This window comes from Rhamphochromis sp. 'chilingali' (assembly GCF_963969265.1).
Source record: "Rhamphochromis sp. 'chilingali' genome assembly, chromosome: 8".
NCBI lineage: Eukaryota > Metazoa > Chordata > Actinopteri > Cichliformes > Cichlidae > Rhamphochromis > Rhamphochromis sp. 'chilingali'.
Window position 1 is genome coordinate 38,944,211 of NC_137935.1, and position 18,888 is coordinate 38,963,098.

An 18,888-nucleotide genomic window follows, 5' to 3' on the forward strand; every position below is an offset into this window, starting at 1 on the left:
GCTCGTGGAAACGGCTTCATTCAGGTGTATGAGCCCCGTTCACCGGAGCTACTCTCTCTCTGGCCTGCTGACTCTGTTACGCATGGCTGTATGATGGGAGCCGAGCAACAAGTGTGTAACACAGAGATGTGCAGACATCCCATGCTCTTAAATCACATGACATGCTGTATCTGACACACAAGCCGAATCGTGGTGTCGGTTTGGAGACATCAAATCGTTTTGTTTACACTTTTCTTTTCTGTTTGTCTTTTTTGTTTTGAGGCCGAACGGATTACTTGGTAGTTTAGAAGCATTTCGTCTTTTGATTATTTCATTTTATTTATTCTATTATTTGTTTGTTTGTTTTGATGTTTAGATTTGTTATTGAAGACATTTAGATGGCTACTAAGAATTTTGTGCGGGTGTCAGCGGAAGCCACAGAGGCGGCTAAGTTCCAGGGGTTCATCGGAAATGCGCAGTTGTCGTTGACACACTTATTCAGAGGGATTAACACTTTTTGTTTCAGTTTTTGTCCAAGTGACGCCTGCGGCCCACTCGCGATCGTCCCAGCCCGGAGAGGGCAGCTGTTTATCCAAAACGAGGAGGCGGGGGGGGTGGGGGACTCAGATCCGACACTGAGTCATGACCGAGGCAGGACAGTGGAGCAGAGCCGCAGATGAGGCTTCGCTTCACAGCACTTGAGGGAGATTGTTCTTACTGCGGCGCATCAGCCGACCGGCGCCGAGCGACTCTCTAACAAACCGAGTCCGAGTTCACTGGATTCTGCCGAAGGAGCTCCGCAGAGCAGAGTGCTGGGAGGCTGGTGCCCCACACCACCACCACCCCCTCCTGGCTCCTGGAGTCCCGCACTGCTCTTGGTTTGACAAAATAAAACCTGTCGGAGATTACACGCCACCACGGCCTGCCCCAAACTCAGACTGAGCTCTAAATCATCTCGTCGCTGTTTGATATCGGAGTTAAAAAATATTTTTAAAAAAATAAAAAATAAAGTAATCCCTCCGACAGCCAGCAGCACCGCAACAGCAGGAATAAAGCAGCGACACAATAATAACAAGTTCAAATACATGCAGTAAACTTCATCTGAAGCCAAACAAGGAAGAGTTGGTATCGAAGTGAGCACTCACCGCTTTTTTCTCCCTCATTTTTCTCGCAAAATTCACGCATCATTATTCATCGGGCTTCCTCTGTTTTTGCTCCACGCAGCATCAGAGTTGGTCTTTTCCAGCCCGCTTTACTCTGCCGCCGCCTCCCCGTCAGCCCCACCAGGAACACGCACAGATACGCGGCTCCCGCCCGGGGAAATCGAGCCTGTTTGAGTCTCGATTCAGTATACACACGGTTAACATAGCCTGGACTAGTGTGAGGCAAATCCAGCCTAATCGTCAAAACAGCCGACGCTATAATTACGAAGTCTCTATAGAGACTATAGAGCGACCGAGAGAGCAGCAGCTCTTGAGAAGAAATCTCTCCGGAATGCAGAGCATGAGCTGCGAGATTTACTGCTGTGACATGTTCGAAAACACTGTGGCAAATATGGAGAAGTGAGGCTGTTCCTCTGTATGAAGGTGAGTATTAAGACACCGAGTCTGTGGACAGGTTGGGTTTTTTTCCGCAGGCGACATTATAAAAAAGCTAGCCGAGAGAGGTGATGCCTCCACCGGCCAAGAGCTAAGGGCTGACCCGGTGTTTGGCTTAGAAATGGGGGTGGGATTTCCCGATCTTTCCTGTCATTGGTTAATATTTTATTCTGTTGACATGTTTTCTTACTGCTAATGCTTCCGACACCTTCTTGTCCCCCCTCCTCTCCTAGAGTCTGGCCGGAGCTGTCAGAACCACGCCTATAGGGGCCCACAATTGGTCCAGAAAGCGTAAAATCAGCAATCAAAGGGGCTTGGTTCATTAGTGTTGGGGATGGAGGCAGGAAGGACATGTGAGATAGTCACAGATCTGCAGTGAACGGGGCCACATCTCTCCAGTCAGTGTGGGATGACTGAGAAACTGCTTATTTCTCTGAGAGGCACACAGCGCAGCCGGGCTCTGCCTTCTACTGAAGCGCCACTTCTGCTGACGGACTCGGTGCAGGAACCAAAGGAAACGCACATCAGCAGCAACTCTGGGCTATTTTCTTCACCCCGATAACGCGCTGTGTGTTCACTGTGCCGCTTTACAGACATTACTGAGTGCTGTCGAAGAGCGGACCTTCTGGCTCTGGGCTGGGGGGAGATACCATTAAAATATCTGTTATTTCACTTCGCTTTTTGTGGATGCACCGATGAGAGATCCAGTTTTCACAGGGACTGCAATGGCTTATCACCCTTTCCACGCACACCGGCCGACCGATTTCCCCATGTCCGCCTTTCTAGCGGCCGCTCAGCCTTCCTTCTTCCCGGCGCTCAGCCTCCCTCCCGGTGCTCTCACTAAGCCGATCACGGACCACGGCCTGGCAGGGGCGGCGGAGGCTGGGCTCCACCCGGCTCTCAGTCACCATCAGGCGGCTCATCTCCGCAGCATGAAAAGCCTGGAGCCCGAGGAGGAAGTGGACGACGATCCAAAAGTTACACTGGAAGCCAAGGATCTTTGGGACCAGTTTCACAAACTCGGAACGGAGATGGTTATTACCAAGTCAGGAAGGTAAGAACTCTCGCCCGATGCATATAGATCCGCTCACGGATATCCGGAGAACGAGTTTTTATTTCCATACAGTTTAAAGCCTTTTCGGTTAGTCCAAGTAAGCTCGGAGAATTACTCGAGAATTTTAGAGCAGCTAAAATGCCAGTAAACGGCAGCCTCTTTATCAGGCCTTGCACGGTCGGTACATATTTTTGCAGTGATTGTTGGTTTGCTCATTTATTTAAAAAAAATAAAATAAAAACTATATTTAACAAAAACAGCGAGAACACGGCATTTACCAGTAATTATACCCTAAATAGCAGTTTTAAATGTCGTTTTAAATAACTATGCCACATCTACATTTGTGGGAGAGGAGCCAGTTATTGAATAAAGCTCCCGTTTGTCTTGAAATATTTGTCATCTACTTCCACCGTGACCACAGCACATATCTGGGATATTTTGGGGGAAATGTGGTAAGAGCTTTGATCAGGTTTTATCTCCTAAACTGCATTCTGTGGAGGCAGCAGAGCTTCTGGGTTTTATAAACAGGCTGTCACTTCAAAAAGCAGGGACATGAGGTGGTGTGGTCATAAATATATTCCTCAGCTTTGTAGTGGATGGCTTGGACACACACACGCACAGAAACACGCACTGTGTTTTTGTGTTGCTGTCGCCTAACAGTGTGCAGCTTTGGAGAAGAATGTCTGACAATTGCAATATTTCTGCCTGTACGAGCGCCGCGTTTTTCCCTCAACGCCTCTTTTGTCAAATTTGCTCAAATGTTGCAGGATAATGTGCAGTTGTGTTCGGGTTGTATCGCGGCGTGTTGACTCCCGGCGTGTGTTTCTTTCCGCAGGAGGATGTTCCCTCCGTTCAAAGTGCGAATAAACGGCCTCGATAAAAAAGCCAAATACATCCTGCTGATGGACATCGTGGCCGCGGACGACTGCCGCTACAAGTTCCACAATTCCCGCTGGATGGTGGCGGGCAAGGCCGACCCCGAGATGCCCAAGAGGATGTATATCCACCCGGACAGCCCGGCCACCGGCGAGCAGTGGATGGCCAAGCCTGTTGCTTTCCATAAACTCAAGCTGACCAACAACATCTCGGACAAACATGGATTTGTAAGTACAAATAGAGTTTTTTTCCTTTCTTTCTTCTGTGCAGGGAGGATATTTTTCATATTTACACGCTGCACTGAGTGTTGAAATACTGGAGATGACATTTTCAACATTTATGGATTTTTTATTTACTTTATTTATTTATTTTTTTGGAAGACGTGAGGGGAAATGGGTGATAGTGAATGTTTGATCACAGGAAAAAAAATCCGGAAAAAAAAAGAGCACAGAGCGAATTTCTAGTATGAAACTGCCACAGAAAAATGATCAAGTAGCTTCAGTAAAGCTGAGAGACGTGGAGCACTGACATAAATCTGCTCAGAGTATCATCGTCTCCTACAGTATTCTAAAATGAAATTAACGGAGAATATAATATGTAGCGTCTTTACACCCAAAGCTTTGTCACTTTGTCGCTACTTGACTTGGAACTTGTGTCTCTTCGATGTTCTGCAGAATATCGCGGCTCTGCAATTTCTCCACCTTGATATCCAAAGCCAGGCCCAGCTGCCTGAGCTGCAGCACCTACAGGCCTCCTTACCCCCTGACCGTAGTTTGCACTGCACCTCCCTACTGTACACCTTTGTTTTAGGCCCGATTGTATTGGGAACTTAAAAGAAAAGAAAAACCCAGCATGTCTAAGCCGACTGTTTGCGAGGCTGAGGATTAAGTGGTGTATTACCAAATCGGGTCAGAAAGAAATAACATGAAGTGAGTGCGAAACGCTCCCTCCAGCTAGTAACCTCATATGGCTGTTGCATATATTGTGTATTTTATTTTTTCATTTCTATATTTGTGGAGTGTGTTTTATCCAAAATAACTGGCTTTACTTTGTCTTTTTACAAAGCATTTAAAATCAAATAAATAAATAAAATAAATAATAACGCTACCAGTTTGCAAAGGGGCATATTATCACATTTTGCAGTGTGTATCTGAATGGCAGCCTTGTGTGCTTTCTACTGCAAATAAATGGAACATGACGCGTCAGTCTAAATAATTTGCAATAGCTAAGAAGCAGAATTTCTTGGTGTGTGCAGCGCTGATTCGGGCTTGCATTGCCTCGTACAGTCACCTAAAGTTTTTGGTTTTCTGTATCTTTACTGTCACTTTGTGTCCGGTCCATTTTGGGGGAATTTTAAGTTTTGCGTGTGATGTCTTTGATGCGTCAAAACAGACCACCGGGCAGTAACTCCACGCCGCTCTGTGCGTGTGTACTTGTGAAATTTGTAGCTCTTTGTGCTATTAGGAATTGGATCAAATCGTTTTTTCTGTGGTTCTGATTCCTCATGGCAGCATGTGTGGCCTGGTAAGGTTTTTCCCTTTGCCCCGCACTAATTACAGACCAGGCTGCTTACACAGTAATTATAACAGCATCAATAACAATGCGCTGGATGATCCGCCTGCAACAGATTCTGCCTGGTGTCGAGGTTGAGCATCTGAGAGAGAGAGACATAAACATGCCGTGATATTCACTCGAAAGCTTCGCTTTCTGTGTGTGTTGGTCCAGACGATCCTGAACTCCATGCACAAGTACCAGCCCAGGTTCCACATAGTGCGGGCCAACGACATCCTGAAGCTTCCCTACAGCACCTTCAGGACGTACGTGTTCCCCGAGACCGAGTTCGTGGCTGTGACAGCATATCAGAACGACAAGGTGAGTCAGCGTTCACACTCCACCGACGGCCTCTAATATGGCTGCTATACTTTGCATAATAAACATCATAAATAAACGTCCTACATCAGCGTCCTCTCCCCCCGCCACCAACCCCCGAAGACTTAATCTGATTTTGTAGGTCGCCTAATTTCCCTGCAGAGGACTCCCATGTCCCTCTGGATTTTTTTAATTGCTGTTTTGCTTGGATTTGTGGCTGCAGCCGACATATCTATGAATTCAAATGGAGTGTGTGTGTGTGTGTGTGTGTGTGTGTGTGTGTGTGTGTGTGTGTGTGTGTGTGTGTGTGTGTGTGTGTGTGTGTGTGTGTGTGTGTGTGTGTTATCGGCTATTCACGGGCTATAAATGGGCTATTACCTTGTCCAGAAGTGAATAAATTAGGCGTATAAATGCTGGAGAAAGGAGGTTATGAATGTTGTGACGCTGCGTTAAAAATGACTGGCGTCATATTTGAAAGTTTTGTCTTGTCAAAGTGACACTAGAGTCATTTATTTATGTATTTATTTATTTTCATATCAAAGCTAATCGTTCCACCTGAATTTATAAAAAAAAAAATTGATGGCATTATTTTGAAGCCCTTGGCTGTTCGTTCGCCTCCTTCTTGAAGCTAATTGGGACTCGTGTCCAGGGGCGGGGGTCATGTTCTAAACGTTTATGGCAAAAAGACACAATTGAGGAGGCATTTAAAGGGTTGGTCACACTGCAGCTAGACTGGGCAGATGCTCAGACTCGCTACTCAAACTGGAAGCGCCTGAAGCGTTGAATTCTGGGGCCACGGAGGGCCTCCAGGAGCACGGAAGCTCCCCCGAGGCCTGTGTGGCTCCTTCAAATACACGGAGCCACACAGGCCTCCTCCACATATTGTGAGGCAGCAGTGTTCCAAACCGCCGTATTAATTATTGATATGAGCGTTATCTGTTCAAGTATAGCATCCTCCGCCATTTTTCTGGGGGTCGAAGGCCTCTGTGGCCCCACAGAGGAATGTTTCGTGGCAGAATTTCTCTCTGGGGGCCTATGTGAATAACGCACCATCATTACGTTTTAATTAATAATGCAAATCCGAGGTCTACGCTGTATGTGTGTTAATCCAAAGGCATTGTTTTAATACATGTGGACCAGGTGGAGACACTGGGGCCTAACAATGTGTGTGTGTGTGTGTGTTTTCCTGTGGTTCTCTGTGTATAAAACGGCTCCTGTCCTTCTATTTTGGATAGATAACACAGCTGAAGATCGACAACAACCCGTTCGCCAAAGGTTTCAGAGACACGGGAAACGGAAGGAGAGAGAAAAGGTACAAACTGCTGTATAACACCTGCTGTGTGTGTGTGTGTGTGTGTGTGTGTGTGTGTGTGTGTGTGTGTGTGTGTGTGTGTGTGTGTGCCTGCGCGCTTTGAGTATCGGCCTTTTTTTAAAATTCAGCAAGGACAACTCATTTGTTGTTATTATTATTATTATTATTATTATTATTATTATTATTATTATTATTATTATTATTATTATTATTATTATTATTGCAGGAAGCAGCTGTCCATGCCTTCGCTGCGGATGTACGAGGACCAGTGCAAGGCGGACAGGGAGGGCGCGGACTCGGACGCCTCGTCCAGTGAAGCTCCAGTGAGGGACACGGTCCACTCCCCGCTGGGAGCGGGTACCAGCCCGCTGAGGTTCAGCAGGCCAAGTCGAGGTTAGTGATACTACCGCTTATTTTTTCTTTGGTGCAGGGGCTTTGTTGGATTTCATGACAGCGGGGTGCGTTAATAATCACGAGCTGCTGCAATGATCGTTTAGGTTATGAAATAATTTCATATTTTAAAGTGATAAAGTATTAAATGAGTGCAAAGTAAACAGTGACACAAAGTAGATGCATTATTGTCATACATGCATTATTTATTTTATTATTATTACACTATTAGTTCTAGATTTTTATTGTGGCATTTGATTTTTGCGATTCAGTTTTTGTTTGGTTTTTGGACTGTGGTGCGTTCAGATAAAACAGCGACATGTCTTTAAACGGTGCCACAGGACTCTGACCTCCAAACTGTTTGGTTGTTACTCATATTACTGTTGGATTTGCGTTGGTTTTTGGTTTGCATTCCTCACCTGTTAACCAAAGGTTGCCTCGGATAACGCACTGACCCGCCTTTATTTAATTTGTTAATTTTGTTGGTAAGAACTGTGTATAAAGACAGTAAAATCAGCCTAATTTTGGACTGCCGTGGGATTTGAAATTCAAATTTTCATCTGAATGTTATAACTCGATTATAAAAGTTCAGAAATAGTCCATTATATATGAGTCTCATTAGGTCTCAGCATTTAGTTTTAAAGGGCTCTGATAAAAATTTAAACATGTTCATTTTTCCAATCTTTGCTCACTAAAACATTACACACAGGCTGACAAGGAATATTTTTCAAAATTAATACAATATTTAAAATGCTGGTTAAATGTTATTTTCTCAAAGACTGGAACATACAAGGTGGATTTGGAGAGAGCGTCCCAACCAGCCTCGTGACCACATGATTTGCTGTGTGTGGGTTAGAGTGTAGGACTGGTGCTTATGTGTCCTGCTTTCTGATTTCTGCATCTTAGATGATAAAACATGCACTGACAGCGAGCAAGAGCTGGAGCATCAAGATGAGCGCTGCACCGGGTCCAACAGCCCGGGACCCGAACCTGTGTCCCCCTACAGCTCCAGGTGTGAGGAGCGCATGAGGGAAAGAGCCGTTGCTGAGAAGAAGGATGACTCTTTATTCAGTATAAGGAGCCTCGAGAAGGACAAAGTGGAAAGCAGGCACAGGAAGGACACCACAGACGTGTTAACAAAGGACTCGGAGGCTGGAGGCATCAGTGCCACTAAGGATGCCTTCTCCCCTCTTGTAGTCCAGACCGAGAGCCCCTCACACTTCAGCCCAGGCCATTTACAAAGCTTGGCTCTGTCTGGCCTGCACAGTCAGCAGTTCTTTAACCCTCTGAACACCGGATCGCCACTGTTGTTTCACCCTGGGCAGTTTGCCATGGCCCCTGGAGCCTTTTCCGCTATGGGCATGGGGCATCTATTGGCCTCTGTATCTGGAACAAGTGGTTTGGAAAATGGCAGCCTCTCCACCCAGGGCACAGGAGGAACCCCAAACCCCTTCCCCTTCCATCTGTCCCAGCACATGCTTGCCTCTCAGGTAAGGAAAGCCGCCCACTTAAATGATTTAGTCCCTCTCCACACCTGTAGCAGTCATGTGACGTCAGCAGGACAGGGACATAGACATGATTTACTTTGCCTTCTTCACACTGTGATTGTTGAAATAAACTCTACACTCAGCAAGCTCGGAATTTAGGTTTGTTGATGATTAAAACAACAGTACACTCATCAAATTCACCTTTTGAAATGTAGAATCATCTATTTGTAAAAATACATAAATAAACAAAACCCAGGAATAATATATTACTGCTTCAGTGCTTTTTAAATCAGTTTTAAACAGTCTGAGAAAACGGAAGAATCTGATGTTTTTGTGAGTAGGTGAATGGAAGAGATTCTTTGATGATCGTCCCACATCAGTGATCTTTGCACTGACTATGTGTCTTTCCTTGTTCGACTTTCAGGGCATCCCCATGCCTCCATTTGGGGGTCTCTTCCCGTATCCTTACACCTACATGGCAGCAGCTGCAGCAGCAGCTTCAGCCTCAGCCCTCCCAGCCACCAGCACATCCAGTCCGCTCTCCAGGAACCCCTTCCTCGGCTCATCCAGGCCACGGCTCCGCTTCAACCCCTACCAGCTCCCGGTGTCTCTGCCTCAAAGCTCGAGCCTGCTCACCACCGGCCTGCAGGGAAGCATCAACCCAGGCTCAGAGTCCTCCAAACCGGGCAGTAGGGAAACCAGCCCAGCACCGGAGCACCACAGCAATCACAAGACAGGAGGCTCAAGTGGGAGGGTCGCGTCTCCCAAAACCTCCGTGAAGGACTCAGTGAACGAGCTGCAGAGCATCCAGAGACTGGTTAGCGGCCTGGAGGGCCAAAGGGAACCCTCCCCAAATACAGACTGTCCCAAGTGATTAAGACTCTCTGTCTGGGATGAAGACTTGGCTTGAATACTAGAGGACTATAAGTGCATATGTCCTGTACAGCACATTACAGAGACTGGGATGAAGGCATGACTGATGGGCGTTGATGAAGGCCAATTATGACTATTTTTTGGAACAAAGCTGCAGGTAGACAGAAATATAGTCTATGTAATTATATTTAATCTTTTTCAATTCACAAGTATTGAAAGTTTCCTTCAGAGCTGACCTGTTGGAAAGCGTGAAAAGCTTCAGCACCATCAGACACCAAAGTCCTCCCTGAAATCCCAGTGTTTTTAGGGTTAGCTTTTGAAGACGGCCAGACCCACCAGAACAAAGAAAAACACAAAACAGAAAAAAAAATCCCTGCTGCAATTCTACACTCATTAAATAAAAACGATTTAGAAAAGAATTATAAGGAAATAACTCAAATGTGAGGAAAATAAAGAATTAAATAATCACAAAAAACCCCTTTAACCTAAGGCCAAGGACGTCTATCAGAGAGTCACAGTGACAACAAGCAAACAAGTAGTGAATTAAACGTCATCATGTCATATCACAGGTGGACCACGCAAGGCCACCATCGGCCTCTTATAGCGGTCTAACCTGCCCGAGAGCCTGCAGCTCCGCACTGTGCGTGGGGCACTGTGGAAAGTGTGTGCTGTAAAGTTTGGGTAACCTGAAGCACTTGAGCATCCGAGCCTGGTTTCTAAACTCCACGCCTGAACACGAGGCTTACGACGCCGACAGGCAAGTCTGATTATTTCAAAAGGGATGGAAGGTGAACGTCCCGCCTGCGAGAGGAAGAAAGAACCGTTTATCATTTAATGCCAGAAAAAAAAATCTTTCTGAACTATTTATGTAATAAAAAAAATCTGTAAATAAAGCTAAGATCCAAGAATATGCAATTGGTATTAATTTATTCAAGGTTGTATATTAGCGTGTATATATTTCGAATGGAACCCCCTCTTACTTATCCTGCCCCCTCCTCTTCCTCCTTCCGCCCCGTTTTACATATACTGTACATGAAAGCTATTTAGCGCTTGTTGGTTTGAAAAAAGAAAAAGAAAAAAAAACTGTGTATGAAGCATCGATGACTTTTTTTAGGAGACGTGTGCCATGTTTTAGTCTGCATCCACCGACAAACACAGAGGAACAGAGATAGAGAGAGCTCCACATGGATTCTAAAACACCTCAGGTTATTTCACTTCAGCCAGGAGACATTCAAAGTAATTCCTCCTATGGGCGCATCGTTCATATCTATTCATAAATATATTTAAAGTTGGAAATATCTTGTTTATGCTGGTTGTCCGGGTATTTTTTTCTTTTTGTTTTTTTCTTTCTTTCTTTCTTTTTTCTTTTTTTTTTGTTTGTCTCACAATTTCAATAAAAAAATGTTGTGCGAAAGGTTGTATTATTATTATTGTTATTAGTATTAGTATTATTATCACCTCACTCTACCAACTGTCACCACTTTTGGAGCCTTTTTAATGAAGTCATCTAAGCTAAGGTTTCACACAAATAAGGGCCTGCTTGTAGACACACACGCGTACGCGCGGGGCAGGAGCGCCCCCTGTCGGCCACATATCGAACAGGAGGAAAAAGTGTGGTTTACTAAATTTGATAAGAAAATGTGTCTGGGTCGAGTTTGCATGTCATTAAAAGCAGATTTAAATTGCATGGTGAAATTTGTGGGTCAAAATTGCTGGCAGAATTTTTGCATTGAGACTACAGCTATGACTATTACAGCGTGCTTTATTGTTTCAGACTTTACATGAGCAAACGAATTAAAGAGCAGGCTTTGCCCCTCTATATTTGCATTTTTATGTTCTATTTTCTCGTGTTTTGTTGCAGCAGTCTGTCACATCGTTTTAGTTCCTGGACCTGTCTTCTGTACACACAGCTCTATTTCGAGCAGGTCCTCGGTCGCCGTCAATCAGCATTTCCTTTAGCATTGTGTGTATTTTTAGAAACACTGAAGTGATGGAAGTATTTATAGGAAGAGCTTTCTCTGCTGCGCTCGCACACATCCGCTGCAGCCGGAGAGCAGCTTTAACTGTTTAAAGCAAAGAGCAGCTCAGAGTCCGACCGACGAGTGTGAAACAGAACATGTTTTTACCTGCGGAAATAAATGTTGTATTATGAAACCAAACATGCATGGTGTTTGGAGTTTGAGCCTAAAGTATTTAGAATGAATGCAATATTTCGTTAGTGCTGCGTATTTGTGTGTGTGTTCCTGTACATTCATGAACTCATCCTCAGTAGAAATGTGACTTGCGCCGAGGCCTCAGCAGTGTGTGTGTTTATGTGTGTCACTGCATGTGTGTGTCTCGGTTTAAAGGGTTAAGCAGGGGGAGTTTAGGGCAGCAGACAGCCTTTTGTCCGGGACCCGGCGTCTGTCGCCTGCCTGCCGGCCACAGCCTCCACACCGCCCCGCTTCCTAATTAGAGAGTCTCCCCTCTTCCTCCTCTTCGTCCTCCTCCCCTTCTTCTTCATTTTTCTTTTCTTTCTGCAGCGACAATCACAGGACTCTCATTCTGTTACGGGGGCCATTGTTGCCACTCTGTTATCTTCAATTAACAGGGAGAGCGAGTCGACCTCGCACACTGGGAGAAAAAAGTATTTGTCTAAATCAATCAGTCAGCGAGTGATCAATAGGCTCCTGTGGAGGCCCCGTGGATCATAACTAATGACTGGTGACGGCGTGGGGTAAAAAGGCCAAGATTATTCACAACTTTGTTAAATGATCAGTGCTGCTCTATGATGTTATTTATGCTTTTGGAGGAAAACAGGAGAAAATGCGCAGTTCGTTTGAGACAAACTGCAACTTATCCTGTTTGGACTGTGTGAAAGCTAAACAGCAGCGCAGAGGCTCTGCTTATCTGCAGGCCTGTAGGAGAGATTTCAGAGCCTGCTGGGATCTAGTCTCACATCAGTCAGCATGCCCCAGATTACACAAATATTCTACTGCCTCCGGGTGTAAGGTTACTTATGTAACTGCATGGAGAAACTGGTAGTTTATTAACAGTTTTACATTTGCTTTTCTTACAGCTACACTCGCAGTCAAGCCCTGCAATCGAAAAGCAGCTAAATACCCTCGTTCAGCAAATGTTTAGACCAAACTTATGATTATTGGATTTTTCAGTTTCGTGAAACATTACAGACTGCTTCTGCTCGTGTCAGAGGCGACTGGCACACTTTGTTATTCACTTACATTTTATCCGACAGTAATGGTGACACTGAAAAGGAAAAAATGCTTTTCATTAGATTTGATTGAAATAAACAAAAAAGTGTATTTTTTTTAAAGTAGCACCGACCCGACACGAAACAAAATAAAAACAAACTGTAAAAATGATCATGTTACATGCAGCTGAATGACGGCACAGAGGTTAAGCTTGTTTACGAAACATATATGTGGGCACTTATTCATATCTGATACTTAATCGCTTTTGACGTGGTTCAATCCGGAATGTGATACTTTTAATTGTAGTATTATCACCATGAATAGTTCTTCTGATTTATAACACGTGAAAATTCATATTATCATCTTTCCTCGTGTTCTTTGTCTGTCGCTAAATTAGAATTAATTTAAGTGTATAAAGAACTGCAGCACTGGAAATCAAACTCTGACATCAATTTTCCACTTTTTAAGGGTACTACTCAAATAAGTCTGCTGATCTTATGCTTGCTTCATGAGATTAAAATATGACATTAATATAATGGGGAAGAAATGAACTCATGACCTCAAGAAACCTTCTCATCTCTGAAGAAGCTGACTTGGATAACAATGTGCTGATCTATTTTACAAGTGAAACCGCTAGAAACCAATTAGATCCGATACTAAGCACATGAAATTGCATTTTATATTACAAAGTGAAAATTTTAGGCCTGTGCATAAACATTTAAACAGCAAAAAAGTGAAAAAAGGTTTGCATTATGTTCTGTAGCTAAGTTTTGACAAGCTGGCTAAATGTTTTGTATGTGTGAAAAAGAGGGAGGTATTGGTACAGTATGCTGGGTGTCTACAGAGTGTGTATTGTCATCCTGTGGCTCTGCAGGCTGCTACTGAGAGAGCAGGCGGCCTATTGGTTGCTTAGCTCAGGTGCAGCCTTTGCACTGGTTCACAGTGGAGCAGGAAGAGTCCAATCACAGACCTCTGTTCTCCTTCAGGACAATGCAGGGAGAGGGAAAAATGCACAGCCCACAACCTCAGTGAATGGCTTCAGGGAGCCAACTCCTCACACAAAAATAGAGACCTGCACAAAAGCAGAACATACAAATGAAAAGGTTCTCATTTTGTTTAAATCCAGTGGCATGTGCTGAAGGGAGAAAGTGCAGAATGCTTTGAGTTAACTTCATGAGAGCAAAAGATCCATTAAAAACACCTAATAAACACACCTATAAAATGCAGCTCTAATAGAGTACAGGCAGATCAGATGGGCCACCAAAGCTGGAAACTAAACGAGCATAGATCTATAGAATGAAAGAGGAACAGCAAACTAATAAAAGTCATCAATATTCAGGTTACATGAGTGCTTTCAAATAAGGAAAGGAGTACATGCAGCAAGTCATCAAGTGTGTGTGTGTGTGTGTGTGTGTGTGTGTGTGTGTGTGTGTGTGTGTGTGTGTGTGTGTGTGTGAGTGAGAGAGAGAGAGAGAATCCTACTTTTTGGGGAGTTTGGAGCTGAAGTGTGTTAGTCCATCGCCCCCTCCTGGACACTGAGGAAGGGGAAGGACGTCTATTTGGACTTTATTTAGACTGTGACAGTATTAGTACAATAATAAATAATACAAATAATGATAATACAAATTTACAGTGAAGCAAAGTATTTAAAACAGAGTAACATGCATGGAATCTATAAAACAGACAAGTTTGGATTTTATCACAATCACTTTCCTCTACAAATGATCTAAATGCTTCTTTTTGTTTGTTTTTTGCTGCTTTATTTAAAAATGATGTATTTAATCAGTGTATTTGCTCTGGGCCTACATTGATTAGACTCACACGTTACACTATCTTTACCTTACACTAGTGTTTTGAGGCAACTGCTGTGGTGATTTGATATGAATAAAACTGAGCTGAAACTGAATTAGATTGAATTCTTTCATATTATCCACCGTAATAACTCTCCTAGTTAAGTTTACAGTCATTCTATTATAGTTCATACTTTTCTCTTAATGTCATTTTCAGCCATTCTACATCAGTCTTAGCATTTTTTAACGTGCTACTAAAAGTCAGTACAAATATATTTATGAAGTCGTATGATTTTGCATTGAAAACCAGCAGGAGACTGCCACTCCTCTAAAAGCGCTGCTTCCAAACGCAACAACCACTAGGTGGCACACTTACTTACTTTAGAAGTATCACTGCTTTATTAAAAGAAATCGGGAAGGACATTTCAAAAACTAATAATACATCAGAGGATTTGGGTTATAAATGTCTTCTACAAAGGAGCAATATTAAATAAGGACATGCAGTTTTTAAAAAGAGAAATAGTATCATTTGGCCAAATGTCTGTGAATACTATGTGTGTGTGTGTGTGTGTGTGTGTGTGTGTGTGTGTGTGTGTGTGTGTGTGTGTGTGTGTGTGTGTGTGTGTGTGTGTGTGTGTGTGTGTGTGTGTGTTGTGAGCATTGACCAATACTCAGAATAATAATACCTGGGACTGTGTCCCGTTTTTAAACAACTGCAGATTCCAAGATAATCAGTTCAAAAAACTGTACGTAAGTTATTTGTATGTGTCATTTTCACAGAACAAATAAGAGCCTAAATAAAGAGCATGGCGGGCCTGTTCAGCAGTGAAGTGCAGCACCGCTCACACAGTTAAGGGTTGTGTGAAAGCAGATTTGTTTGATCTTAGGCGTAGTGTACATCAAAGCTCTGCCAGGTCTGTCGAATTCCAGGAAAGACCTTTTAGTACTGAGCAGCAAAATGTTTACAAAAGGTTGAAAAGGGAAACAATTTCTCAGATTTCTTTAAAAGAAATCTGAGAAATTGATGCTAAGCAGAGGCAAATGGACAGATTTATATATTTAAATTTAACCGCAAATGTGTTTGCTTTTACTACATGGCACCTACAAGAGAGCTGCATAATTTACACATCCTTGGTGGTTTCCAAGTATACATCACAGCCTGATTTAGGAAAATTATAAGATGCACAAAGTCTGCGCACACACTATGCATCGTAGTTCATGCTCTTACGACCTGCTGCTCTGGAGACAAATTACAGACTGTAAGATGTCAGATGGAAAAGAGATAAATCAGAGCAAGCCAAATACTGTGGTGTAGCTAATGAAGTGGCTGGAAAGGCCAGACCGGGCAACCCCCATCTTTGTCACTCATTACAGCTGAGGGAAACAGTGGAGGTTTGCAATGAAACAGGCACCTTTTACTGTCCTAGATCAAACAGCAGCCAAAATCTGCACCGTCTGCACTTCAAGCCTCAATTACGAACACGGTATGAGCGTGTCGGACAACCAGGTCGTTGCAAAAACAGGCTTTTGATCATGGCCAAGTTCTCGAGGATATGTTTAAAGAGGACAGCAAGAGGAACTGTGCAGAATCTGTACATCTGACCCAGGAGAAATCATTTGCTCTGATGGCACTAAAAGGCCTGGCCTCCACACACTGGGCTGACACAGAGATGAACGCAAGAGATTAGCAAAGACTAACCGTCTATGTCATGATGAACGGACGCCTGGGCCAAGTCACAATGCTGAGACTAAACCCGCCAGTTCTTCTAAAAACATACAATCCCCTCAGCGCTTGTCCAAGCACAGACATATGTAAAATACACCCACGCCAGACTGGATAAACTTTGAGTTGCTCCACAGACACACAGTGTACTCAAACTGGAGTTTGACTGATGCAGCTTCTTCTTTAGAAACAAGGACCGTGTACATTACTTCTAAGTGTTGTTTATTACTAACTGCTACCCAGCTATAAACAGGCTGATTTAGGAATTAAGAGATTTTAGTGAATTATATTACTTTTACCAGTCTAGTTAAAGACTGACCAGGTTTAAATCAGTATGTTGGAAGAAAATTGCTTAGTTAAGAATGTCAACTTATAATAGCTCTTATAGGTAAAACACTGGCCTCATTCTGGGTTATTTTAGTGTTAACTAAGGCAGAGAATCGTTTTCTGGTACAGAAGAAAAAACCTGTTATTTCAGTGTAAAACTCTTGTTCAATTAAAGCTGCATTAATGGAGTTAGACTCATGAAGAATGCAGTTGGTTTAATGTTACTGAACGCTTTCAATAGAGTCACCAGCTTGAGCTCCTAATCTGGCTTACTTGCTTAAACTTAAAGCTGCGCTGGTTATCTGCTGAATACTACAATACAAAGCTTGTTTTACACCTTTGCTAGCTGGTAAATGCATACCAATGGATCAGCCTGTGTGGGTGCAATGCTTCTTTAATGCAGCCCGAAGTTCCTCACGTTGGGAGGGTGGTAGGTCTTGACAGCGGTGTACATTTTCACAAAGGACACAGATGGTCCTGCCATGGGCAGTAATAGTTAAAATTTTATCAGGTCATCCTTCCTGGAGGTATTAGCAAGACAAATTTCTGGACAAGAACTGATTTATATTATCACTCCAGAACAGTAACTATGTACTCTAAAGTAGTGAAGCATAACTTGTGCATTTAAATTTGGAATCTTCTTCACGTGTTTCACAGGGTTCAGTTAGTTCAACAATTCGTTAAACTACAGGCATGTTAAAGACCTGAGGTTGTTGTATTTTGGCAATAAAAATCACATTTCATGAGTGGTGTCCAATCTCATACTTTTGGCCTCCAGCAGAACTGTGATGTCATTTTTGACCAGGATATGTCCTTCAACATGTGCATAAACAAATATGTAAGCTGCTTTCTTTCATCTGTACAGTATGCTAGAATTAGAAACATCTTAACTCAGAGTAATGCTGAAGAATTAGCTCATGCATTTATTACTTCTAGGGTGGACTATGGTAAGTTATTAATTTAAGGTTGCTCTAAAGGTTCCCTGAAAGATTAATTGCAGGGCAGACAGACAGCCACTCACAGTCATGCCTATGGACAATAGGTATCAGGGGTGTAATTTTCAGGGGGGTTAGGGGGGTTATGACCCCCCACAGACCCAACCAATATAACACCCCCCTCCCCCCAATAATATTATATCTTGCATAAATAGGCTGTTGATTTTCTTTACTCATTTCAGGTATTACCTGCAAAATAGTTGCATGTTTAATCATCTGGGAATTTACCCAGATTTATTTAGTTATACATTTTTTACAGAAACATTTGTTGTTCTACATAAGACTTGTATGTATAAATGGGATTAAAGAGGGTAATCCCCCCCAATGTTGAGCACAAAGTTGCACCGATGATAGGTATGGACTTTGTGCTGCGGGAGGAAGCTGGAGTACCCACAGTGAACCCATGCAAACTCCACACAGAAAGGCACTGGCCACACGGTGGAGTCAAACTCAAGACCTTCTTGCTGTGAGGCAGCAGTGCTAACCACTGTGCCACCTTGCTGCTCTTTCAAACTTTTCCCTTTTAAAAAAAACCTATAGCTGGGACTGGATCAGGAGCCCTTGATATATCCTCCATTTATTCTATTATAGGCTCTGGCTGCTGAGCGACTTCCCATGATGCACTGAACATTTCTCCACTTCCCGGTGTTTTATTTTACTATTTTTCCAAAAGCGTTCACTCGCCTATCCAAATCATTGATTTCAGGAGTCTCAGTCACTTCTATGTACATGTAGGCACGCAGACTGCTTTCACAAACATTTGTGAAAGAATGGGTCACTCACAGAAACTTGGTGAATTCCAGCATTGCACCGTGACAGGATACCACCTTTTTCAGGGGTTGGGTCTGTGACCCAGCGTTTTGAGTTTATTTTGTGTTTTTGATTTCCTTATGTTAGATGGTGATAATATTAAGTTCTTGTGTCATTATTTAGTTAGGCAGTAGTTGAGTTTTATTCTAGTTTTATTCTAGTTTTTTTTTCATTATGAGTCTTGAATTCAATTCAAAAATTTTTTATATAGCACCAAATCACAGCAACAGTCACCTCGAGGTGCTTTATATTGTAAGGTAGACCCTACAATAGTACATACAGAGAAAAACCCAACAATCATAAGACCCCCTATGAGCAAGCACTTTGGTGACAGTGGGAAGGAAAAACTCCCTTTTAACAGAAAGAAACCTCCGGCAGAACCAGGCTCAGGGAGGGGCGGGGCCATCTGCTGTGATTGGTTGGGGTGAGAGAAAGAAGACAGGATAAAGACATGCTGTGGAAGAGAGACGGAGATTCAGAGTCTGTCTTGTCTTCAGTGTTTTTACTTTCACTTATGCCAGTGCGATAGTCTCTCCCTGTGTTCTGTTGTAACTGTCAAGTTTGTGTTGTCATGTCTACGTTCCACTATGCTTCCTGTTTTATTTTGTAAGTCT

At 43.3% G+C, this 18,888-nt stretch overlaps 1 protein-coding gene across 2 annotated transcripts; it reads left to right on the forward strand.

The window, feature by feature from the left end:
• Nucleotides 1-1,830: 1,830 nt before the first annotated feature.
• tbx2b (T-box transcription factor 2b) lies at nt 1,831-10,893 on the forward strand. 2 transcript variants are annotated; one of them, XM_080889928.1, is made up of 7 exons: nt 1,831-2,631; nt 3,467-3,734; nt 5,227-5,379; nt 6,612-6,688; nt 6,915-7,081; nt 7,985-8,568; nt 8,990-10,893. In XM_080889928.1, the coding sequence occupies exons 1-7, from the start codon at nt 2,273-2,275 to the stop codon at nt 9,437-9,439; spliced, it is 2,058 nt and encodes a 685-aa protein (XP_080746054.1). In that variant the 5' UTR covers nt 1,831-2,272; the 3' UTR covers nt 9,440-10,893. The 2 variants fall into 2 exon arrangements, with proteins under 2 accessions (XP_080746054.1, XP_080746055.1); XM_080889929.1 differs by having other exon boundaries at nt 1,835-2,631; nt 5,233-5,379.
• The last annotated feature ends 7,995 nt before the right edge of the window (nt 10,894-18,888 follow it).

What these genes read in the sequence shown, in the direction of transcription:
- tbx2b (XM_080889928.1), top strand. Translation starts at nt 2,273, where the DNA reads ATGAGAGATCCAGTTTTCACAGGGACTGCAATGGCTTATCACCCTTTC. An exon ending in GTTATTACCAAGTCAGGAAG is followed by an intron (nt 2,632 to 3,466) that starts GTAAGAACTCTC and finishes TTCTTTCCGCAG; the next exon opens with GAGGATGTTCCCTCCGTTCA. An exon ending in AGCACATGCTTGCCTCTCAG is followed by an intron (nt 8,569 to 8,989) that starts GTAAGGAAAGCC and finishes TTCGACTTTCAG; the next exon opens with GGCATCCCCATGCCTCCATT.